Source organism: Petaurus breviceps, unplaced genomic scaffold (genome assembly GCF_028583685.1).
Source record: "Petaurus breviceps papuanus isolate PSGF00001 unplaced genomic scaffold, PetGlider_PUasm1.0 38, whole genome shotgun sequence".
Classification (NCBI taxonomy): domain Eukaryota; kingdom Metazoa; phylum Chordata; class Mammalia; order Diprotodontia; family Petauridae; genus Petaurus; species Petaurus breviceps.
This window is the reverse complement of record NW_027186304.1, coordinates 47,946,786-47,973,624: the sequence shown is the minus strand read 5'-3', so window position 1 is coordinate 47,973,624 and position 26,839 is coordinate 47,946,786. Positions and strand designations below refer to the sequence as shown.

At 36.3% G+C, this 26,839-nt stretch overlaps 1 protein-coding gene across 5 annotated transcripts in view; it reads left to right on the top strand.

The window, feature by feature from the left end:
• The window catches only part of LOC138170484 (desmocollin-3-like), a 375,256-nt gene that overhangs the window by 305,940 nt on the left and 42,477 nt on the right, over nt 1–26,839 (top strand). For all 5 annotated transcript variants that reach the window (XM_069099847.1, XM_069099846.1, XM_069099849.1 and 2 more), the window contains 6 exons: nt 11,111–11,195; nt 13,223–13,422; nt 15,727–15,846; nt 16,256–16,411; nt 21,303–21,447; nt 24,123–24,289. In XM_069099847.1, coding sequence (XP_068955948.1) covers nt 11,111–11,195; nt 13,223–13,422; nt 15,727–15,846; nt 16,256–16,411; nt 21,303–21,447; nt 24,123–24,289 — 873 coding nt within the window. The remainder of the gene's footprint in view (nt 1–11,110; nt 11,196–13,222; nt 13,423–15,726; nt 15,847–16,255; nt 16,412–21,302; nt 21,448–24,122; nt 24,290–26,839) is intronic.

Genomic DNA, 26,839 nt, shown 5'->3' with positions numbered 1-26,839 from the left:
AAGTCACTCTACCTCTCTGTGGTCCAGGACAGTCTTTTGACTCTTTAATTTGACTTTGTATTTTAACTCTTTAAATGAAAGAATTTTCTCACCAGAAATTCACTTCCTCCCCACCCCCCCAAAAAAATGGCAAGAAAAACAGCTTGTTGGGTGTTTTTGGGGATAGAAAGGACTACTTTTATGACCTTCATTTGTCACAGTAAACTCTATGACTGTGGCAAAATCATTTAACCATTCGGCATCCTAGGTAACTCTCTATAACAATGCTATTTTTGCTGATCTGAATTAGTGAAGGAAGTTACTAAGCAAAATAAATTGTGACATAGTTTTATAATCCAATCATTTTCATATTCTCCCCCTTAATGTTTTAAAACAATGTGACTATTATAGAGGGGAATGCTATACATGATTGGTGATATAACTTTTCTTGCTTCAAAAGATTTCATGATTTCATTTATTACTTGTTCCAGCAAAAAAAAATTTGCAAACCTTCCATGCCCTCTTTAGTGAATTGCTACTGCCAAAATAAATTTGGTGACCAAATTTCTGGTAATGAATCACACAGTGTTGAAGCTGGATGAGCACTTACAGATGATGTGGTCTGTCTCATTTTTCAGAGAAGTAAAGGCCTGAGAGATTGTGCTTTGCTAAAGGTTACAAAGCTATTAAGTATCAGAACAAAGATATGATCTTCATTTTCCCTACTCCTAATTCAGAGTTTCTGTTTTTTATTTATTTTTTTAGGAGCTTTCCAAAACTAGTTTGAGTTGCCTCAGGAGGTAACAAGTTCTCACTCTAAGGAAGTATTCCAGTGGAGAATGGGTGATTACTTACTGGGGATTGTATAGAAGGGATTCTTATTAAGATGTGGTTTGGATTAAATATCTTCCCAGGTGCAGTCCAACTCTGACATTATTTAAGGGAGGAACATGTAAATTATACTTTTTCTTTTAAAGCACAGTGGCTTGCAAAGATTAGGTGCTTAATAAAGATGTATCCAATTGATTTTAAATGAAAAGAAGTAGAATTATATCTAGCTGGAATTTCATTAATTTGAATTTATAAATAACACATTTGTAAAAGAGGTAAATGCAATAAAAGAGAAATTATGATTCATTATTTTAAAGACAGCTTTCAGGGTAGATCAAAGCTTTGATATGGATTTCGTGTAATTTCTATCTCCTGTAACACAAAGATAATGATTGTTTATGATGACAACTCTGAGAACATGCAAAGTTTTGAAGTGTCTTCTGACTCATTCTGATTCATAATTGTAGAATCTTAGAGGTCATGTAGTCCAACCCTCTACCCAAATCCTGAGTCCCAGTTGAAACATACCTAGCAAGTGGTTATCTAGAATTTTCTTGAAGATATCGAGTGTGTCAGAATCTAGTGTTTCCATACCCTTCCCAAAAGGCACCCATTTCATTTTCAGACTACACAAACTTGGGGCAGCTAGGTGACACAGTGAATACAGCACGGGCCCTGGAGTCAGGAGGACCTGAGTTCAAATGTGGTCTCAGACACTTAACACTTACTAGCCCTGTGACCTTGGGCAAGTCACTTAACCCCAATTGCCCTGCCTTCTCCCCTCCAAAAAAAAAAAAAAAAAGAAGCAGACTACACAAACTCTTAAGAGATTTTTTCCCTTATAAGATCATGGAGATAGAGCTCGATGGGGCCTCAGAAGCCATCTAGTTCAACTCCCTCATTTTTCAGAGGAGGAAAATGAGGTCCAAGGTTAAACGACTTATCTAAATTCACAAAGGTAATGTCATCTTAGTGATCTGAACCCAGGTCCTGATTCTAGAGTCCTTGCTCCTTCCACTGTGTATAGTTTCTTCCTTAAGCTGAACTAAAATCTTTCACCATATAACTTCTGGATGTCATTCCTAGTTTTTCCCTTCAGAAAATATAATTTGTCCATTCCTTCTTCCTCATGAGAATCACACTTGAGGACAGCTCTCATGACCCCTATAAATCTTGTATCCAGGCTACATGTTCCTTGTTCTTTCACCTATTCACATGGTAATATTGAATATCCTCATTTTGGTTACTCAACCATGAATCTCCTCTATCCTGCCAATGTCTCTTCTAAAATGTGGTACCCAAGATTGGACATTGTCCTTAAGATGTGGATTGATAAGGGCAGAATATAAGAATACTATTACCTCCTTTGTTCTTGGCCTTGCATTTCTGTTATTACAGCCTATGATGCCATGAATCCTTTTGGATTGTAGTATCACACGACTTGCTCCCAATTGAGCTTGGGTTCCATTAGAACTCCTAGTTTTTTTTTTCTCAAAGAAGTACTTTCTAGTCACATTTTCTCCATTTTGTGTTTACGCAGTTGTTTTTTTCTATCCTAAGCGTAAGAGTTTACATTTATCCCTATTAAATTTTATCTTGCTAACTCTACTTGCTCCTTCCACTATTTGAGGTTTCTTTGACTCTTTTATCCGGCATATTAGTGATTCCTACCAGATTTGTGTCATATACGTATTTGAGGAGCTACTACAAATTCATGTGAATTTAACATGTGATAAAAGCTGGAGATGATTCAGTGCTTGGTTTGCAATCAGGGCATGTGAATAGTTCAGATCAGTAAAAGAACTGTTTTTACACAATTCCAATGTCATCTGTGACTTTCTCCCAAATAAAACTTGAATAAAACAGCTAAGCTGAGAACCCTGAAGCATTCCACCAGGGAATGTCCACTAGGAAATATTGATAGAGTCAACAATTCCAAACCTAGGGGCAGCTAGGTGGTGCACTGAATAGAGCATTGGCCCTGGAGTCAGGAGGACCTGAGTTCAAATCCAGCCTTCAGACACTTAACACTTACTAGATGTGTGACCTTGGGCAAGTCACTTAATCCCAATTGTCCTGCCCTTCCCCTCCAAAGAAAAAAAAAAGCAAAAAAAAAAAAACCAACCTAATTCCAAACCTACCTAATATCACCCAGTCCACATTTCTCTGTCTCATCTGCAAGGACGTCAATCAAAAAGCATTTATTATTATTTATTAAGAACTTACTATATGTTAGGCACAAGTGCTAATGATTTTAAAAAGGCAGAAAATGGCCTCTGCCTTCCCTGGGCTTACATTCAAATGGGGAAAACAATTTGCATATATATATATATATATATATATATATATATATATATATATATATATATATATAGGTATATGAAAGCATGACATCTTTTGAAGTTACTTCTCCTCTCAGATTCAAGGATGAAGTTTGTGAATCTGTTTTACTGCTACCTTAGCTCATGAGTCACAGTCAGTGAGCCCCCTTTTAATAGCCTAGTTGTGTCAGTCAGTAGACACAAAGCAAAAGCACTTTCTAAGGTGGCATTATGAGAGCAGTAGCTGTAAAACACTCCCCTTTACATAAATCTAAGGTACATTCTCTCGTGCTGAGATATAAGGTTCGTTCTCCTCTGCTGAGATGCAACAAAGTGTGGATCCATTCTCTGCTGCTTGTGCTAATCTTGATCTAAAGATTCACACCCAGGAAACACAGGTGCTCAATCAGCCACCACCACACTAACCATACATGGAACCATTTGTTACAGCAAATGGAGAAGTTTTGAATACTGTGGATAGGTTCACTTACCTTTACGTTCTGGGGATGCACACATTAATAATGAGGTTGATGCCCATGTTGCCAGAGTCAGCTCAGTGTTTGGGAGGCTCTGAAGGAAAATGTGGGAGAGAAAAGCTATTAGACTGACTACCAAACTGAAGGTCTACAGAGCAATTGTACTGACCTCATTTTCATATGCCTGTAAAACCTGGGCAGTCTACCAGCACCATGCCAGGTAACTGAATTGCTTCCATTTGAATTGTCTTAGGAAGATTCTAAAGATCACCTGGCAGGGTAAGATAAGATGAGGTCCTCTCTTGAACTGAACTGCCAAGCATTCAAACTCTACTTTGGAGAGCACAACTCCAATGAGCTGGCCATGTTGTTTGAATGCAAAACATACACTTGCCAAAAAGACTGTTTTATGGAGAACTCACACAGGGCTAGCGTTCACATGGTGGTCAGAAGAAGCGATACAAAGACACTTTCAAGGTCTTTCTAAAGAATTTTGGAATTGATTGTGTGATATGGGAGACTCTAGCACAGGACTGCTCATCATGGCATGCCCTCATCAGAGAAGGTGCTGTGCTTTATGAGCAAAGCAGAATTGAAGCAGCTCAAAAGAAACACACGATGCACAAATTTAGAAAATCCACCCTAGATGTTGACATGAACTATTTGTGCCTCACCTGTGGTAGAACATTCCGAGCTTGTTTTGGTCTGCTCAGTCACTGTTGGGACACGTTGTAACTTACCTCTCACATAGTGATGTCATTTTGGTCCACTTTGAGAACAAAGGACAGCAACAACATTGGAGGGAATGGGTAGAAATGTAGAGTAGAGCACCGGAGAGGCACACTTGTATGGAATGCATGTAGCCAAGGCAGCTCACTCCTGTAGTACTACAGGGCTTCGAAGCCTTGCTTTACCCTGGATATAGCGTCTTTCTGAACAGGTTACTTAGCTGGGCTTACAGAGTCTGCTCTTCTCCATGGTCATCTGTTTCCTTTATTGGTAGTGGACACAGTCCCTGAAGCTATTTCTTTGCTGCATGTCTGTGTATATATGTCTGTAGAAAGTATGACTCTGATCCCTACTAGACCTGCTGTCTCCTACCAGGCAGGTCACTCCATTGATGGGAGACGAGGAGGATAGAGAAATTCCCTAGTCCACCCAGTTATTCCTTCTCAAGGGCCACTCCTGCACACAGTACCTTCACTTCTTCTCTTCTCACTTTATTCTAAATTCTCTGCAATTAGACTTTTGGCTTCATCGTCCAACTGAAACTGTTCCTCCAAAGTTATCAATAGTCCCTTAATTGCCATATCTAATGACCCTTTCTCAGTCCCAATCTTTCTTGACCTCTCTGTAGCATTTGACATCGTTTATCACCTTCTTTTGGATATTCTCCTTTCCCTGGCTTTTCATGATACTGATTTCTCTCTGTTCTATGTGCCTGACCATTCCTTAGTCTCTTCTGGATCCTCATATGTGTATTGCTTTATTTACCATGGCTTTGTCCTGAACCCTATTCTCTTTTCCATCTATATTATCTCATTTAGAGATATCATCAGTTTCCATGGATTCTATTATCATCTATTTGCAGATAATTCTTAGGTCTACATATCTAACCTCAGTTTCTCTCCTGAGTCACCATTCCCCATCATCTCTCTGTGCCTCTTGACCATTTGTGATCAGATATCCCAGAGATATTTCAAACTCACCATATCTTACAACTCATCTCCAACCTTCCCTATTTTTATTTAGGGTAACATCAATCTTTCTTGTCAGTTAGATTTGAAATCGTGACTGCTTACTCTTACCACACACATCTGCCAAATCTGGTTCTTGCTTTCACAGCATCCATGGTGTATACACTTCTCCATTCACACAGCAACTACCACCTTGGTTTAAGCCTTCATCACTTGTCACCTGGACTACTGTAGCCAGTTGCTATTCCTGCCTCAGTTTTTCCCCATTTTAACTCAAGTTTCAGACAGAAATGATTTTCTTAAAGTGTAGGTCTATATTATTACCCATACCTTAACACAAAAACTTCAGTTATTCCTATTACCTTCAAGATGAAATATAAACTCCTTTGTTAGACATTTAAAACTCTTCACAGGCTGGCCACTTCTCACCTTTGCATTGTTTTAAGATTTTATATTTTAAATAAAAATATAATATATGCATACAGACCAGGATCCAATTATATTGGCATATTTGTTTGCACTTGTTGTCCACAATACTTCCCCATATTCCTCCTGACTCTTAGAATTCCTGGCTTCCTTTAAGACTCAAATCAAAGTCACCTTTCTATGGAGGCATTTCCCATTCCCTTTCCTCTACTCCCAGCTGCTAGAGCCATTCCTTCTAAGGCTATTTCCCATCTAATTCATATATACTTGTATTCAAATTTTTGTTTGCATGTTGTCTCCCCAATAGAATGTGAGCTCCTTGAGGGGAGTGACTGCTTTTGCTCTTTGTATTTCTAGCCATAGCATAGTTTGTGGCCTATAATAAGGACTTAAAAAAATGCTTGTCAATTGATTGAATGAAGCTGATGAGCTCAGCTTTTTATCAAGCTGTTAGGAGTATGGCCAGTCTCTTGCCAGTCAATGGCATTATCCTTTCCATTTCAACCAAGGAAAATTTCTTCACAATTTTCTTAACCAAAATGGATATCAGGGCACAAACGGGAATTTGTATTTCATGAACATATCAGTACGTAATTACTTCTATATTTTCCTTTCTTCTTGTGAATATATTAATTAGGGGAATCAAACACTAACTCTTATCAGATATGTAAAAAATAGATATACGATAACCTTAGAGGGAAAGACAGTGGTACCTTAGGACATGGGAAAAGACTCCCAAAGGAAGTGGTGCCAGTGGCTTGAGCTCAGATTTGAAAGGAAGTTAGGGATTCTTAGAAACAAAGGTGAAAAGGGAAAGTTTCCCAGGTATGGCAGGCAGCCTGTGCAAAGGTACAGAAATAGGAGATAGTGTTTTGTGTAAAGTAGGGCAAGTATGCCAGGATGAATGGACCACTAAGTGCGTGGCAAAAATTAATGTAAGGTATAAGAATAGGAAGGAACTAGGTTGTGGAAAAACTTTAAATACCAAATAGGTTATTTTTGATCCTAGAGATGATACAGAGCCACTAGCATTTGTGTGTGTGTGGGAGGTGGAAGGGGAAAGCACTAAAAAGCCTGTCCTTTAGGAAAATCACTTTGGCAGTTGTGCAGTGAATAGACTAGAGTGGGTAGGAGCTGTCAGAAGAAAGACAAAATAGAAGGCTATTGTAATAGTGCAGGTGGCAGATCGCAATGGCCTGAACCAGGGCTTTGGCTCTGTGAGTATAGAGAAAGGAACGTGGATATAGACATACCAAACTTGGCAATGGACTGGACATGTGAGATGAGTGTGAAGTAGAGGATGTCATTGAGGTTGTAAATCTGGTTACCTGGAATGAAGGTGGTGCTCTCAGAAGTCATAACAAAGTTCAGAAAAGGGAAAAGTTTTCTCAGATGAGTTAAGTTGATGAGTGTGTTGGAGATTTGGAAAGAGATGTCCAGTAGGTAGTTTGTGATGTGAATGGGCTTGGAGTTCAGGAGACACTAGTACTATATAGATCTGGGAACTGTTTACATAGAGATAATAATTAAACTCATGGGAGCCAATGAGATTACTAAGTTAAAGTACATAACATAGAAGAGGGCCCAAGACAGAACATTGGAACACACCTTTGGTTAGTGGGTCTAGCATGGATGACAATCCAGCAAGGGAGACTGAGAATAAGTGCTCAGATAGAGGAGAATTAAGCACAGTGTCATAAGAACCGGAGAAAAAGAACATTCAAGAGAGAAAGCTGGTTAACACTGTCAGGTGCTGCAGAAATGTCAAGAAGAACATTTAGAGCAATACTTTCTATACTGCTTTGCTCAAATCCATGTTTACCAGATCCTTGGCTTCATCCTGGTTTCTAGTCTAGTGATGCTGTTAGAAAAGGACATCAGGCTAGTCACGCATAGTTTGCTCTCTCTTTTTTTTGCCTCCATTTCATTTCATTTTTGTTTAATCAATGCCTTTTGCTAGCATATTACATTAATGTTGAAATATTCTACTTCCTCTACACAACAGACTTTCCCTGCTAATGAAGATTAAATAAAAAGAAAAATGCTCAGAAAACCTGTTCAATATATTCATCATGTCTGCTAGCATATGCACCATTTCCCATGTTTACTTGCCCCTAATAAAAGCTCATAGTGGTGAAACCCATCCTTTCTAGATATAATGTGCGATTTTAGCAATCTCTCCTAGATTATTCTCAGAAAACAGCATTAAACACCCCACCTTACAATTTGAAGTGAACACTTTTCCCCCCTTTTGAAAATTGGAACTCTTTTCTGTCTTTGTTCTTCTCCCTGGATATAGGTCATTGATGGTGGTTTGACGGTCATTTTCACAAATTCTCTCAGTACCCTGGGATGTAGTTTGTCTAGGCCAGGTGATTTGAACTCATTAAGAGAAGTTAAGACCAGGCACTGAGCCTGTAGTCAAGAAAATTTTGGTCCAAAATCTGCCTCATACACTTTACTAGGTGACCCTGGGCAAAGCACTGTCTGCCTCAGTTGACTCAATTATAAAATGGGGATAATAATAACTCTTACCTCCCATGAGGGTTGTGAGGATGAAATGAGATGATAAAATACTTAGCACAGTCCCTGGCACAGAGTAGAGGCTTAATAAATGCCTGTTCTCTTTCCCTTCTCCCCTTTTTTTAAAAATTATTTTCTTATATATCCTATTTATCCTTAATCTTGATTTTATTCCATTTTTGCTATCAGGAGATTATTTTCTTTAGTAGAGAAACCATGAACAAAATGGGAGTTGACTAACTTTTTTTTCATCTGTGATTATCTTCTAATTCAGGGGAAGTATGAGGCCTAATCCTTTCCTGATCTTCATGGTGTTCCTAACAAAGCTGAAAAGCCCTTTTTTATTGTCTTTAGCATTTTCATAAGCCACTAGTCTCTGAAGCTTTAAGTATCCTGACCTTGTTTTTGTTCCCTTTAATCATGATCATCTACTGTTAATTTTGTGGTATAGGGCAGTGATGTTGGACTCAGAAAAGAAAGCATACCATGTGGGCTGCATGTTGACTTAGAAAACCACATATTAATATTATTTGTGTTCTATTGTATTTTTATTTCTTTTGCTAAATATTTCCCAATTATATATTAATCTGGTTCACTTAATTGAGAGTGTTGTGTTTTCCACCTCCCATTATGGGGGATAGACCATTGGTATTGGATCAATGAAAACCTAGGTTTTCGTGTCTCCACGTGTGACAGTTCAACATAGAATTTTGGTCTAATGTTGCAACATAACCTCCATTTTATACTCCAATCCTTCAATTAAAAACAGTTTTATTTTAGAAAAAAACAACTTATGCTCTGTAATATCATGTTTAATTACATAAAATGATCATGGAGGGTCTAACTTTGTCTTTGAATTGTATAAATTTGAAAAATTTATAACAAAGTAAAACAGTTCAACAGACTAGTCACAAAATATATTGTAAAATTATTATGAAAGAGTTGAATTAATACAAGAAAATACAGTCAAAATGTAGTAGAATGAAATCTATCCAATTACTATTTATAGGGCATAATGCAGTTTTGTATGTATGTATGTACATATATATTTATATATGTATATATAAATATACACATATGTATAAAACAGATCTTATCCATTTCTTTTGATGTGGTTTTAAAAAGTTATTTATAAATCAAAATGCACCAAAGATAACTGTTTACATTACAAAAAGTTTGTGTTAATCATTCTCCTTGACCAATCAGCTTTTAAATTAGAAATTTTGTCAAAATGATCTGTTTTCTCAATGTTGGCTTTCTTTACTTCTTTCCTTCTTTTTCCCCTCCCCTCCCCTCCCCTCCCCTCCCCTTCCCTTCCCTTTCCTTTCCTTTCTGATTTTTGGAGGGGGTAAAGGCAGGGCAGTTGGGGTTAAGTGACTTGCCCAAGGTCACATAGCTAGTTAAGTGTCTGAGGTTGGACCTGAACTCAGGTCCTCCTAACTACAGGGCCATGCTCTATTCACTGACCCACCTCGCCGCCCCTTTTTTTCTTTTTTTGATACCATTAAAAGATCATCAGTAAATTCTCAAAGTTTTGTGGACATGTATTCATGGGGAAGCAGGTAGAGAAAGATAACAGAGCAATCAGGGACTATGACCTTTGAAAGAAAAGAACACAAAACATATAATTTAGTTGTCCAAATGTGTAGTGCCCTTCCCAAAGTGATTACTTCAGGTTATGTTGTTGCTGTTGTTGTTTGTTGTTATACCTCGGCAAAGATACTTGGAGTCCTTTGCCATTTTCTTCTTCAGCTCATTTTTACAAATGAGGAAACTGAGGCAAAAAGTGTTCAGTGACTTGCCCAGGGTCACACAACAAGTAAGTGTCTGAGGCCATATTTGAACTTAGGAAGATGAATCTTCCCGACTTCAGGCCAGATACTCTGTTCACTGTGCCACCTAGCTGCCCTAGGGTAATTCTTTTGGATTATACCTTGACTTAAATGATTGTATTTTTTTCTTTTTGGAACCAATCTTTTAAATTGCCTTCAGAAACTATATTATATTCTTAGCTGATAAAATTTTAGAGATAGAAGGTATCATTCTACATATGAAGAAAGGATGGAAGTAGTTAAATGAATTTTGATATTATGCAGCAAGTTGATGGCAGTATATTTTTATTTTATTATTATTTATTTTATTTATCATTGATTAATGAGCGTTTAAGACAAAGCCATTTGGAGTCAAGTGTAATGAATCCAGTAGATGACAAATCAGGCCTAGTTTTTCCTGCTCCACAGATTGCCCGTTGGACTTTTCATACTGCAAGCCCCGTAGACATTTAAGACAACATAGTAAAAGCAAAGCTTACATCTTTCCTGCAAAACCCATCTCTCTTCTGAATTTCCTAATTTATGTAAAGGGTACCACCATCCTTTCCATCAACTAGGTTTGCAACTTTGTAGTTATTCTTTTACGCTCCACTCTGTGTCTACATTTCCAATCAGTTATCAGCTCTTATTAATTGTACCTCTATTTCGCATAGCCGTCTGCTTCTCACATGGCAACCACTCTGATACATCCTTTCCCCCATGTCTTCCTCTCTCCACACAAACACGTTTGCTTCTGTGTGTATGTGTATGTAATATGTTGTATCAAAAGTCGTAGTGTAATTGAATAGCTTAGAACGACACTACGACTTTTGGAACACTGTAAAATTTAAACTAATTAGACAAAAAATTTTTCAGACTTGTTATTCAAGTGTGTATATATATATATATATATGTATGTATATTTACTTTGCTTTCCTGAAGGCATTTAATTTTATATATTAATTTGAAAGATTCTCTTGTGCGCAACTTAAAATAACAATTTTATATCAAGAATAATTATCTCAAATAGTTTTTTTCCCCCTTAGGTCCTGAGTTTTCTCTGCGAAGCCTGCAACGATGTGACTTTCTACGTGCCTACTAAACTAGAAGCTAATGAAATTGTTGGTAAAGGTAAGATATGGTAGAATATTTTGTAAATTGTAGTTTAGACTTCATTCTTTAAGTTACCTCTTGGAAAATGGGAACAACCATAAAATTATTTACCTTGAGAGCTATTTGGAAACAGACAAAAGTCAAAATAATCTTGACAATGCTTCTGGTCTTCATAATTTTGTTGAATTTTATATTTTTAAATCTCGGTCTGTGGTTTTGTTGCTGATTGTGTTTTTTCTCTGTATTTTTTCCTTTTCAATTATTATTATCTTTGTATTTCTACATCTACTTGTTAATGCTTCCAGTTAAATGTGAATCCAACGATAGACACTTATGTAGCAAGGGGACTACAAGAAACTCAAGATCGAAGAGAGAGGGAGAGCTCATCGATCTAGAGCTGGAAGGCACTGTGGAGACAATCTAGTCTGAGGGCTCATAATCTTTTTGCCCTCCCCCCCACTTCCCCTTGCTGGTTTGGAGAGGTCCATGCACTCACCAGAATTTCTTTTTTTTTTTTTTTAATAGCCTAGTGATCTACCCTATGCTCCCTTTCTTATTTGACAATTTTGCCTAGTTTAGGCATTGTTGTTGTTTATTTCTTTTGTTTTCTTTTTTCTCTATAAGAGCGTATGAATCTAATTGTTCTCATTTAGGCAGTTGTCAGAAATGGGGTTCAGTCACTCCCTTAAGAAACAAAACTCAAACTGAAATGAGTGAAGGAAGGGGATGCATGGTGTCCCATAGGGATACACACATACAGTGCAGATGCCAAACTGAACTATTTATGGATTAGTTCCTCCTGGTCCCTCCCTTCAGAACTGGGATTGGTCCCAGCTCCTCTGAGTTACAATCTTTCTAACCCACCCCTTACACATTGCCCCTGAAATCTGTTTTCTCTTCCCAAACATATATCTACATGGGTCCCGTGTTCAGAAAATGGAGGGATAGTCTATGCATGGGTATGTGATAACTTATGCCCACGTGTGTAATATGCATGAAGGCTATTAGGCATGTGCAGTAGTTAGGTCTCAGTGACTGGGGATAAACTCTTGAGTTTGGGTCATATTGCCAGCTTTGCTCTCTCTTATGTCATTTAGCTAGGAGGCCCTGACCATCATTCTTGTAAGACAGAAGGTGCTTATCTGCTAACGTTGTATCCCTTAGCAAACTCTTTATACGGCAATATTTATGGAAGCAGGATTCCATATATTACTATACTCTTTATCTCATACGTGTCTGACTCTTTCTGACTACATTTGGGGTATTTTTGGCAAAAATACTAGAAGAGTTTGCCTTTCCTTCTCCAGTTCATTTTACAGATGTAGAACTGAAGCAAACAGGGTTAAGTGACTTGCTCAGGCTCACACAGATTGTAGGTTTCTGAGGCTGGATTTGAATTTAGGTCATCATAGGACTAGCAGTTTTATCTACTGTGCAACCTACCTGCCCCATGGTATTACTTTAGGTCCTGGTAATGAACATGTATCTCTTGTAGGTTATGTGCTATGTTTAAGAAATGTGATTTCTCAGGAGAATCATAATTTCAAGTCACATACCAACTCATAGTTTAAGTGGTTTGTCCTTAGAAAGATGAAAATACTCATTTATAAAAATATTTTAGGGGCAGCTAGGTGGCACAGAGAATAGAGCACTGGCCCTGGAATCAGGAGGGACCTGAGTTCAAATCCAGGCTCAGACACTTGACACACATACTAGCCATGTGACTTTGGGCAAGTCACTTAACCCCAATTGCCCTCCAAAAAGCAAAAAAAAAATTAAAAGAGCCTATTTAAAAGGCGAATGATTCAAAGCAATATATTTTCAGCTGAAATATAACTGAATCAAAAAAAGAATTCCTATTTAAAGGTGTATCTCATTTAAAAATCATTTTCAAATGATTTTTTAAAAAATTAGTAGGAACATTTGATGATTCTAATGTGACTGAGTTCTTCTCTCCCTCTTAAATCATTCTTTGCAAAGTTGCTTGGATTTCTGTAGAAATTTGTTTCTATTTTCATATTGTCAGGCATTTTTTTTTCATGCAGTTAATCTGGAAGATTGCTTGAAGTCTGCAAACCTTATTCATTCAAGTGATACTGACTTTGGAATTTTAGAAGATGGTTCAGTATATCCAACAAATACAATTTTATTGTCTCCAAAGAAGAGGACTTTTATCATATCCCTTGTGAATACTCAGGAACAGAAACAGAAGAATATAAATGTTACATTGGAACATCAAAAGAAGGTATCCAAAAAGCATGATAGTGTTTTATTTAATAAATACTCATGTTTTAAAAACACCTCTTCCCCAAACTGAAGGATAATTAAGCGGTTCTATTATTGTTTCATTTTTTTTTACTTTGAATTCATTATAAAATATTGGTAATAAGATCTAAGCATCCTCTTGGACAAAATTCGATTGTGAGTTGATAAAGTTGTGCTGCAGTTAAAACGGGGAGTGAAATCTTGAATGATACCTAAGTGAGAAGAAGTATAATGGGGGAACTCAGAAGTTTTCAGGCATTCATCATCTGATCCAGATAGGACCAACAAAGCCAGAGGGACATTGCTCAGAAAAGCATCATAAAAGATGATTTCTGATTGAGGACAGTAAAACTTTGTGGTGAACTCTGCCTGCCTAGTCTCTTTGCTGATTTGCCCTTGGTTACCATATATTACCATATACCATATCATGTGATGAAGTAGGAAGTCTACTGTTTATAGCTGTGTCCTGGGCCCTTATCTCTTCTCACTCTCTACTAAGTCAATTAGTGATCTCATTAGCTCCCATGGATTCAATTATCATCTCTGTGCAGATGATTCTTAGATTTATTTTTCTAGTTTCTTCCAATTTTTAGTCTTACATCTCCACCTGCCTCTTAGATATCTTGAATTGGATGTCTTATAATCACCTTAAACTCAGTGGTTCCAAAACTGAACTCATAATCTTTTTTTTTTTTAGAGGGGGGAAGGCAGGGCAGTTTGGGTTAAGAGACTTGCCCAAGGTCACACGGCCAGTAAGTGTTAAGTGTCTGAGTCCGGTTTTGAACTCAGGTCCTCCTAACTCCAGGGCCAGTGCTCTATTCACTGTGCCACCTAGCCACCCCTGAACTCATTATCTTTTCCACAAAATCCTTCCTTACCCTATTACTTTGAAGGGTACTATCATCCTTCCTGGCCTCAGACTCACAATCTAGGTTTCATCTTTAATTCCATTCTTTCTCCTTTTCCTTCCCTCCCCTTTCCACCACATCTATTCTGCTATAAAGTTCTATTGATTCTCCCTTCCCAGTTTCTCTAGTATTCACCTTCTTCTTCTGCTGACACTAGTACCAACCAGGTACAGGTCTTCATTATTTATTGAAATAGCCTCTAGTTGTTTTTCCCTGCTTCAAGTCTCTTCAAGCTGCAGCTCATTATCTACTCAGCTATCAAAGTGATCTTCCTAAAGGACAGGTCTGGTTATGCCACTCCACATATCATCCTCCCCCCCTAGTAATTTCCAGTGGCTCCCTATTGCCTTCATGATCAAAAACTCCCTTGGCTTTTAAAGCCATTCATAACCTCCCCCCTTTTACTTTTACAGTTTTTGTACACTCTCTTCCACCTACTCTTCAGACCATTACATTGCCTTCTAGGACTAACTCAATCTTGTCCTAATGACAAGCAGTCATTAACTCTGCACCTAAAGGCATCCTATCTTTCACATTAGACCCATTGTCCTGCTTGCTAAACCTGTTCTCAAGTCAGAGAAGATGATAAATTATCTACACAAATAGTTGTATATGATAAATACAAAACAGGATAACAGCTTCTTTATCTATACGAGATAAACTAACTGAATTTAAAATTATTATATTCCTATTTTATAATAAGAGAGAGAAACACCAGTTAGAGTCTAAATCTTATCTCTACCCAGAGTTTGTATATTCTTTAACCTATTTTTCAAGGAAAGCCTGTTTTCCTGAAAAAAGGAAAAAAAAAGAAATGGATCCTACTTGAGCTATGTGGGTAAAAGGTTTTTTTTCTTTTAGTCCAGTCAGATTCCAACTCAACAACAACAAAAGAATTAAAAATACTTCAGGTGTAAGATGTGAACATTCTGGTTTACATGTTGGCTCTGTAGAACTAAAGGTAATTAGTCATGAGAGGTCTCTAGGAAGTACAAGTTAATTCTCCTTAACTTCACATAGTCTTTAAAAACTATTCCACTTGGGAAATTTTAATTAAGAATTTCTGAAACCTAAGAAGTTATAAAATGGCATTTTCAGCTAACAGGTCTTTTCCAACTCCAATTCTACACCTAGCCCTTCCATATTTCCATGCAGGTTATTAGAGGGAGATGATTGCTATGATGAGGGTTAAGATGATTTTTTGTCTCTCTTTGGTGATGATGTAAGTCAAATTTTCAAAAAGACTGACTTTAACTCCTTCAACATCCCACTATTTCATTTCCATTTCAGTCCTAATTATTTGAGGATTTGGGTTCATGGATGTTTGGATGCTTAGGAAACCAAATGCCATTTTTCCCTTTTGCTTTTAAATCTAGAACCTAAAGAAAAGAGAACTTGAAGAAACCATTCTCAGACGTTCCAAGAGAAGATGGGCTCCTATTCCATGTTCAATGCAAGAGAATTCTCTAGGCCCTTTCCCCTTGTTTCTCCAACAGGTAGAGTTTAAATTTATATACACAGACACAGATACACTCACACACACATGCACATACACACACCCTTTGGCTTACAAAACTTTCATTCTCAATAACTGTTCACTTCAGATTTTAAAAAATGAATGTGAATATATTTGTCATTTTTAACAAGGCTTCACCACTTCAGGAGTTATATTTCATGTATTCTATTTCTGTTTTTTTTTTATCCAGTGCTAATTCCATAAATTTCTCCTTGTTTCTGTTACTATGCTTTATACTTTGAAGATACGTATATGTATTTATTGTATTTTTGAAATTCTCTTTCCTATGTCATAAACATCTAAACATGTACACTCAAAATTTATTGAAAAAAAGTAATTTATTATTAAATTTTGATTTTTTATAAATGCATTATTTACTTTCTGTATAGGTCCAATCTGATTCAGCCCAGAAATACACTGTTCACTATTCCATCAGTGGGCCTGGAGTTGACCAAAAACCCCTCAATTTATTTTATATAGAGAAAGATACTGGGAATTTATTTTGTACTGGTCCTGTAGATCGTGAGACATATGAGGCTTTTGAGGTATGAGTTTAAATTATTAATGAGGTTATTTATGGATCATTCTGTTTCTTGCTCAGTGTTCATACTCACTCATTTTTTTTGTTGTTCTCAGTGTGATTATCCTTTTGATATATTATGTTCTGAACGGGTCTTAATGTCCAAGTGAAGTATTTCTCTTCGAAATCTGGATTTGCTGCCAATTGCCTCAACTCTAATGAGGTTATATTGTATAGTCAAAAGTGTACTTAGAGTCAAAGGACATAGGTTTAATTCCTAATTCTGTAACTCAGTTTTCATGTAACTTAGAACAAAACATGTCACTGTCTTAGATTTTAATTTCCTCACTTGTAAAATGAAGGAGTTAGACTCAAGGGCTTTTGAAGATAAAATCCCACCATGTTTAAACTGAGAAGGTAATTTGTATGTGTCTAAAAAGAATTGTGTTTAGGACTACATTTTCTCTTCTTTTCTGTAGAACAAGTGGAGATCAGCAATTAATAATCTGGATAATACTTGGAGAAAGCCCTGAGAAGGGCAAGAGCAGTGCTTAAAGAATTGGGAAAAAAATCTATGTTGAGGGGGTGGCTAGGTGGAACAATGAATAGAGCACTGGCCCTGAAGTCAGGAGAACCTGAGTTCAAATCCAGCCTCAGACACTTAACACTTACTAGCCATGTGACCTTGGGCAAGTCACTTACCTCAACTGTCCTGCCTTCCCTGCTCCAAAAAAAAAAAAAAAGAAAAAAAAAAAAAAATAAAAATACGTATAATATTCTAAAACAAAAAGAAGAGGGGGGCTGGAGAAAAAATTTCTTCTGGCATCTAGAAAGTTAGATCTGTGAGATACCAGTTGATGAAACTTTAAGGTTTACCAAATAAACTTGCTTCTAAAACCAGAATCAGATATTTAAATTTTACAGTTTTGTTAGCCTATTGAATGTTTATTGTGAATTGCTATGAGATCTTCTTGGTGAGTGGACTAAACTATGACCAAAGAAATGTTAAAATTTAATTATGTCATCTTTTAGTGTCAATATGAAGACTAAGAATTCTCTCCTTTAATAGCTTTAAAAGTGCAATTAAGTATTTATTTAATATTCTTACCCTCCTTTTACAAAATCAGTTTATTTCAAAGTTTCTGAGTTGGAAGGAATCTAGCTCAACCCAAGCAACTCCTGAATAACACTCTTCAAATGGGCATTCTTCCTTTGCCTTTACTTGTCCTTTCAGTAAAAGGGAACTGAGTACCTCATGAGGCAGCCTGTTTAATTTGATATAGCTCTATTCGTTAGGAAGCTTTCTCAGATATCAAGGATAATTTCTCTAGTCGTAAAACTGCAATGAAACTTGAACTCTAGCTGCAATATCAGTGCTACTTGTCCTTACACATACATAAAAATAAAGGTCAGGAGTAGAATAGATTTCAGAAAGCATATACTTATATATGTATGCATATATGTATATGTGTATGTATATTTCTATAGCTATAGAGAAACATATCTAAACTTTATTGTAGTCTTCAGGGGGAGGGGTTGGGAGGAGGGAAGAAAAAAGAACAAAGTAAAAAGTGCACAGCAGAGAACAAAAGAAAACTCACAAGGAAGCAAAGAAAAGATGGACAATTCTCAACACAAGGAGTATTATTTATCATGTAGGCTTTCTTGAAATGAAAATTTATTGTTGCATATTTTGAATCCTCTCTTATGTTCTATGTACACGACATGCTTTTTTTTTCCTTTCCAACTTTGTATTTAAGTTCCAATTTTTAAGATTATGATGTTATTTTTTTCTTTTCTCTATTCTGTATTTGTGTTCTGGTGTTTATCTAAAATAAAATTTGGGGAAAAAAATCAAGAATGTTTTGATTTTGAAGCCATAAATTGTTACAGCAAAACACATCAATCCTTCTCATAGGAAAGGCAAAAGAAAATGTAAGATATTTAATGCTCAAATTATTTAATAGTTAGTATTAGGGGAAAAGTTAAGAATTTAAAATGCAGGTTATTAAAAATCCTTATTGGAAAATAGGGCAAATAATAATGAAATACACTTTGATAGCTTTTAGCATATTCTGAGAATCAAAAAGGCCTTATTTTCCAACTAAAATAAAAGTCTTGGGCTAATTAGAAAAGTCAAAGAAGTTATATGGAAAAAAGGGTATTTTGCAAAAACAGAAGTTCAATATTTCAAACTGAACTGTAGACATAAGAATAAAATTAGGTAACTGTCCTTGTAACAGAGAAAATTAAAATCTAATTGGAGAGAGAGGGAAGGGATATAAATATAATACAGAATAAAGTGCAGAGTAGAAAGAAAATAAGTTTTGGGGTAAGAGAAGAAAGGGATAGGAAGGCTTCATGCAGGAAGTATCTTGAGTTTAACTGTTAACCATGGAAAGAATTTCAACAGGTAGATATGGAAAACTGTACGCTAATCACGAATGATGGTGTGAGCAAAAGTATAGAGGTTAGAGACTGGTCCAGGTTTGGCAAACAGCAAGTTTGCCACTCTGTTGTCCAGAAAACATATAAAAATATAAACTTGGGAAGGGAACTTGGAGACCACATTGTGTAGGCCCTTAAATACCAGGCTACGGTTGTTTCTCGGCCATTTGAAAGTTTTTTAGGTGATATGATATCTAAAAGGAAGTCTACAAAGTGTGTCGTATAAGGTGCACACTAGAATTGAAGATCAATTGCAAAGACGTTATATCTTCAGAAAAAAAAGAGAAGAATTTATTTGAATACATTAAAGGGAGAAATTTATCTAGAGAATCAGCAGGGTTAATCTCTTAATTTTTTTTGCAAAGCGTAGTCTCAGAGTTAGAAATGATATTGTTGTTTATCTTTCATTCTTGAAGACCAATAACATCAGGAAGGTGATGTCCAGACTTGCAAGTGGATTGTATTTAAGTGAAGCAGGGCTGTGCAGTTACCAGCCTCACTTTCTCCTCTGAAGCCATCTGGGTCTAATGACAAGATATAGTTAAGGATGACCGGAGATGGCCCCAATGAAGTGGGAGACCTTGGCCTTTTTATTTTAAGCTAAGGTCTTTCCCAGTTCTCAGTTTGTCTGAAGCAATACCTTAAGGCTAGATCAGAATTAAAGCAAAGAATGGCCTGGAAAATTTATCTAGTCAAAAAAGAAAAAAAATCAATGTAGGAGGGGAAGACCTTCAGGGTTTCTGGCCAAAACAGAAACAATTGCTATTTATACTCAGTTTGAGCCATCTGAACCCAAACAATGAGCAAATGAGGCTTGGACTGGGACCTGTTGTTGGCCAATCCATGGGATGGTCCTTAAAAAGAAATCTTGCCTGTAAACCCCAAGATATCTTGCAAGATTTCAACAACCAAAATTTATATTCCTTTTTGCAGAGCACCCACAGGTAAGGTTCTCTTATATGGATAGAGGGAGAGGAGGAAGAAAAGAAAGAAGAGGGAAAGAAGGAGGGAAGGAAAGAAAGAAGGGAGCAAGCAAACAGTGTTGCTAAACTGGAAATGGTCAGTTGAGTCCCTAGTGGGGCAGCTACTGCTACTTATCCATTATTGTTTGTCCTCATTCTCTAAAAGGACCGATGGCATCAGGAAGGTGATGTCGAGGTAACATGGCCTATTGGAGGGAAGAAGTTTTGAGGTTGTTTTAACAAAGCAGGTGGCCAAATGCTGAGGGTTTTGAGTAATGGTATGCAGGTCAAATCAGAAGAATTAACCTACCCAGGACAATTTATTTGAACTAAAAGCAATACTCAGGAATTTCCATGGGGTAGGACTGCAGAGACTGGGATTCTTTATAAGGAATATAAGACTTTTTAATGGGAATCCCTATATGGTATTGCCCTTCCTTTTCCTTCTTTCCCCCTTCTGTCTTTTGCATTCTTTCCCCTTCTTGGCTTCATTCTAGATGTATGTATAATTTGTTGCAATATGTTAAAACTTGTTCTTTTTTATTTTTTTTCTTTTTGGAGGGGGGAAGGCAGGGCATTTGGGGTTAAGTGACTTGTCCAAGGTCACACAGCTAGTAAGAGTTAAGTGCCTGAGGTCATATTTGAACTCAGGTCCTCCTGACTCCAGAGCTGGTAGTCTATTCACTGTACCACCTAGCGACCACCATGTTTCTTGTTCTTAATTTAGAAACTAGTTGATCTATACCTTTTTGTGTTGTCTTACTTTCCTGTCATCCCCAACTAATAAACTTAGTTACTCCCGCTACTTTGGGAATAGGAATTTCTGTTGGGTTGAGAAGTTTGCTTCCTAATATTAGTCAAGTATTTTCTGCTACACTATCTGAACATGGCTGTCAGTTTGGGTTATAAATATCCATCTCTCTTTCACCCTGGTTTTGCTAAGACTGTCAAGAGATAAAACAGGGTCAATGTCCATGCTACTGAATAACTCCACAATACAGAAAACTGTATTTCCTTTTTCTTAGGTGTTCATTCTCTTTATTTCTACTTTCTTCCCAATTTCAAAAGATATATTTTATTTGCAAATTTGTTTCTCTCATAAAGATTTCAGGGTACATTATATAAATGAACTAATAGGAAATATAGCTGCAGAACTCAAGTGTTCAATTGACCTACCCAGCATAACCTAGCTGAGTATGGGCAGAGCTTAGAATAGCAATAGAGTTCCTGAACTCAAATGTCATTCCTCATCTTACTAGACTAGACCTATTTGGCCCCTGGCTTATCCCTCTGCATTTCTAGTTTACATTTGGAGTGCAACACTTTCTAAAAATAGCCAGATATCTCTCATTGTGGTTGATACAATGCCATTTCTAGTTTCGTGTTCTGTGTGTTGTGCTTTGCTATGGTGATGAAAGAAATTTAATAAGGAAGGTGGAGACAACATCTCCCAATTTGGTTCATTGTTATTTTAATAAAGTGCTATGTTGTTCTCTTCTTTTATAGTTAGTAGCCTATGCATCTACCCCAGATGGGTATTATTCAGACTCTCCTTTACCACTTACTATCAAAATTGAAGATGAAAATGACAACTACCCAATGTTCACAGAAACAGTTTATAATTTTGAGGTTCCTGAAGACTGTAGAGTTGGTAAGCATGTCATTAGCAACAATTAACATTGTTTGTTCTGTTTGAGTATTGTTTAAATGTTATTTTTAAGTGATTGAGTTTCATATTGATTTGGTGCTGTATTAAATCATGCTTTTTCACTTGACATTCAGTGAAAGCCTCTTCTAAAGGAATTCCTTTTATACGCAGCTATCAGTTATTTAATCTTGACAATACAACTTCTGCTTTAAATGTATCGATCCCTTGCTTCTCTCATTTCTTTGTGTTGTTGCTAGTGTTTGTTAGCCCCTGCAAGAAAGAATAAGAGGATCAGGTGAAATCAGGTTGATATAAATCAGTGATTAAATCAAAATTCCAAATTTTTACTTTGGCCATTATTTATGTTGTATTTTCTATCTGCTTACCTAACTATCCCTGACAATTTAGCAAGAGGTTCCTGATTAGCCCATTAGCCCATCTCTCTTGCTCTTATCACTACTGAAAGAAAAACATAACGTGGATTTTATCAAAATTCATATTATAAATTTCCAAACTTGTTGCTTTTTTGTTTTTTAAATTTTCTGTCATTTAAAAAAAATTGAGTACTGAATTCTTTCCATTCTCTATTTCCTCCTCCATCCATTGAGAAGGCAAGTGATATGATACTCACTATATACCTGTAGTCATGAAAATATATTTCTCCCATAGTCATATTGCAAAAAAAGCAAGAAAAACAGTGAAAAATATGCTTCAATCTGCTCTTAGGGTTCATCAATTCTCAATCTGGAGGTGGATTGCATCTTTCATCATGAATCCTTTGGAATTCTTGTGGATCATTGTATTGAATTCACAGTTGATCATCATTACAATATTGTTGTGACTGTGTACAATGTTCTCTTGGTTCTGTTCATTTTACTTCACACCAGTTCATATAAGATTTTCCAGTTTTTTTCTGAAGCCATCCTACTTGTTATTTCTTAAAGCACAATAATATTACATTACAATAATATCCATCTAGAGTAGATGCACCACAACTTGTTCAGGTTTCCTGAAATTGGCATCTCCTCAATTTCCAATTCTTTGCCACCATAAAAAGAATTGTCAAACTTATTAATGAGAGAAAATATTTTTGTTTTACGTTCATACAGTTTTTCTATTATTTTTACCTTATGAAGATTATTACATAATTTAAGACAAGTCATTCCCTGACAATATAACTTTGTAGACAAAATATACAGTTTTAGAAATTAGTTGTTGTAGCAGCAAGCACCCCAAGCAAGCGCGTCCTCAGGGTTTGCTGCCCATACAGGTTCTTGGATCTGCTTTGTTAAAGGAAAGCAACTCAAAATGGGTTAACAAGCTTACTTTAATCAGTCAGACATATATCGTTTACCTTGTTCAAGGGAAAAAGGTCAGCACCCCAAACTTCAAAATACCCAGACAGAATTATCAAGACAGAAACAGATCAAGTAGACAGCTTTCCAAACTGTCCAGCCATTACATCCATACCCAGTCAACATCTGGGTTTCCACATCTGGGTTTTTCAAAGCCGGGGGACTCTCAACAACGGCTTCCCAGAATTCAGATCAAATCACAGAACACTTTTCAAAGTGAGTCCCAAAACAAAGCTACACATCAGGGCTTATATAGCCTTCTCCTGGCTCAGAGAATGTAACAACCTTATTGACCTCACTGGCCAATCAAGAAGTATCTACTGAAAAACAAACCTCCCTCCCCAGGCTTCAGGTGCATTTTAGCCTAGGGGCAGGGAAGATCTTCCAAATTTGCATTCCCATTACAGTTGTATAATAGTTTGAACTGTGAATAAAATAGAATGTACTGTTATTGCTCAATGCATAGTTACTAACTGATAATTGGTGGCTTTTCAAAAATATCTTAAATTACTTGTGAAAATATATGTGAATGGTATCATAGCACAGATAATTGACCTTATGGTCAGTAACATCTAAGTTTTGTCTCAGACACCTGCAGGCTATGTGACTTTGGATAAGTCACTTAAACTCTCAGTGATTTAGGCAACTCTGTAATACTTTAAAGAGAAAATACCAACCTGCATAGGTAGAATGAGTTTCCTGATCTAGGAGTTACCTAGGCCAATTAAATTTCAGATATACTCCATATTCATATTTAAGAAAATACTATCAAAATGTGTTATTTCCCTTCAGAATTATCAGGTTTTTTTTGCTAACATTCTCCTGAATTTTCTGATTATATATCTACCCTCCCTGATAGCATGAGTTAGTTCCATGAAAATGTAATGTTATGTCAAGTGCTATAATAGGAATGGTGGATTTCATAGTAATAATAAATCATCTATCCATGGTGTTCCAGCAAGATTTTGAGAATTTATGGTGTGGTATGGTTATAACACTTAAAATAGTGTTAAGGTGGGGCAGCTAGGTGGCACAGTGAATAGAACACGGGGCCTGGAGTCAGGAGGACCTGAGATCAAATCTGGTCTCATACACTTAACACTTAATATCCGTGTGTCCTTGGGCAAGTCACTTAACTCCAATTGCCCTGCCTTCCCCCCTCCAAAAAGCAAAAAACAAAAACAAAAGAAAAAAAACAGTGTTAAGGTAAAATGATATTTGTTGAGGCTACTTTATTTGGGATAAAACCATATAGATGAGATGCATAAGATTGTATTTTTTTGTGGAGACTGAAGAAGCTTTTTTTTACCTTTAAATGCATAGGCACCACAGTGGGGAAGGTGTCTGCCACAGATAGAGATGAACCTGATACAATGCACACTCGCCTGAAGTATTCCATTATGGAGCAACAGCCACCATCTCCTAAATTATTTTCAGTGCATCCAGTTTCAGGTGTGATCACCACAATATCACATCAGCTGGACAGAGAGGTAACTTTTAAGCATAACATCTAATTGCCATGTCACATTTCACTGAAAAGTAATATTTAAAATGATTCCAATTTAAAGAAATGCCTTTTAGCTGAAATGTGGGGGGGGGGGGAAGTACAGAGAATCAGTCAGATCATGCCAAAAAAAGATTTTAGTGAGAGGTTATATTTTGTGATTTTCATGTTTTATTTTATTTTTATTTTTCTTATTCCTTTATTTTATTTGTGTGGTTCTTTTATTAGTTTATTTTAGCCGTATGGGATATACTATTAAGAGATAGGAACATGATATTTTGGGGGCTAGTTACCAAAGGATGGAAGAATAGTGCCAAGTAATAAGGACCAAGAAGAGTGGGACTGGCTCATTAAAAGAATTCTTGAAATTGTTATTTTGATTTTTCTTGTGGATTTAGTTGAAACTGTCATTTCGGTTGAAACTGAAGCTACAGTTATGGCTCAAATCTTAGTGGGGATCAATTTGCTTTGCTTTATCCATGGCTATAGCCCCAAACCAGTCCAAACCCTTAACCTCCATGAGCTGGTTTGAAAAATGTGCCCTTGATCATGAAAGAGACTGGACTAGCCCATGTTGATGGTTTATCTTGAATGTAGGATTCAGAATACATGTAGCATCTTTTAATATAAGGTTATTATTGTTATTATTACTACTCAGCCCTTAAATCACAATAGATATTTTTATAAACTAAAATGATCAAAAGTCCAAAGTAATAATTCAGTCAATATATTGAACCCTACTTTTTTGTATTGCAGTGTCCTGGCATTGTGGTGGATAGAAAAAATAATGTTGTCTCTTCAGAGAGTTAGAATTTCTTTAGAGAGAGAAAATGAGGATGAGGGTTATGATGATGAGGAGGAGGAGGAGTAAGAATAGCATTCGCTCTCTTCTCCCATCTCTTCTGATTAGTTTTTTTCATATAAGAGAAGAGTGCCTATTACATTTGTGAATGACACACAATTGGGAGGACTAGCAAACACATCAAATAAATCAGGATCCCCCTCCCCCCGCCAAAACTAGCCTCATGGGGATAGCCTTGTATTGGACTAAGTATAGTAAGATGTAATTTAATCAAGATAAATATACAAATTCTACATTTTGATCCAAACTTCATAATATGGGGGAATGATGGCTAGACAGGTGTTTGAAAAGGATCTCAGGGTTTTGGTGGGTTATAGTCTTGATAGTAGTACAATATGGGAACCAAATATCTTGAAAGGAATATTGTACAGAATGATAAGGATGCTAAGGAGATAGTTTACAGGAAAAACTGTAAAGGCAAGGCACTTGCATTCCGGTAAAAAAAAAAAAACGAACAAACCTTTTTGTGACTTTTAATTATATTTTAGAAAACATTTTATTGATTTTTTTGTTTGTATGCTTCTACATTTTCCTCCGTATTATTCTTCCTCTACTCTTCCTGAGAGCTATCTTATATATTAAATAATATATTTAAAAGAAAAAGAAGAAGAAAAAAATGAGCAAAATCAATCAATATGTCAAAAAAAAAATCTGAAAATATATGCAGTATATCTGTGGATCTTCCCCCACTCTGGAAAAGAGTAGAGTACGTTGGAATGTTTTCTCATTTCTTTGAGGCCATGCTTGTTTTTCATACTTTGTTTCTTTTTTTGTTTTGTGATGTTTCTTTTCATTTGAATTGTTGTAGTTATGTATATTGTTTTCTTGGTTCTGCTTATTTCACTGGATCAGTTTGTTCAAGTCTTTCAATGCTTCTCTGTAGTCATCACACTCTTTTTTTATTTCTGTTGTTCAGTTGTTTCTCAGTCAGACTCTTTGTAACCTCATTTGGGATTTTCTTGGCAAAGCTACTGGAGTGGTTTGCCATTTCCTTCTCCACCTCATTTTATACCTAAGAGACTAAGGCAAACAGGGTTAAGTGACTTGCTCAGGATCATAGAACAAGTAATTGTCTAAGGCTGGATTTGAACTCAAGAAGATGGATCTTCCTAACTTCAGGCCTGGAATTCTATCCATTGTGCCATATAGTTGCCCTATCATTTCTTATAACATAATAATATTCCATTATGTTGATATACCATAATTTGTTTAGCCATTCCCTAATCCATGGGCATCTACCTTATTTTCAGTTTTATGTTGTTTTTGATAACTTTCAGTGAAAAAATTGAAAAGAAGGCATAAAAGTTTGATTGCAGCAGGATAAATAATAGTGAATGCATGATAAGGCAGTAAATAATTTAAAACAATAATTTTTCCAATAATAATTATGTTAACATTTATGTAGTATGTTAAGGTTTATAAAGTGTTTTACATATACTGTCTCATTTTATTGTAGCATTTGCTTATATATTGAATAAATATATGATTAGTAAGTTCTGAGGAGCTAGGTGGTACAGTGAATAGAGTCAGGAAGATTCATTTTCCTGAATTTATATCTCACCTTACTAGCCTTAAAGTTGTGTAACCTTAGACTAGTCACTTAATCCTATTTGCCTCAGTTTCCTCATCTGTAAAATATGCAAATTCTAGCTGGAGAAGCCACTATAAGAAAGG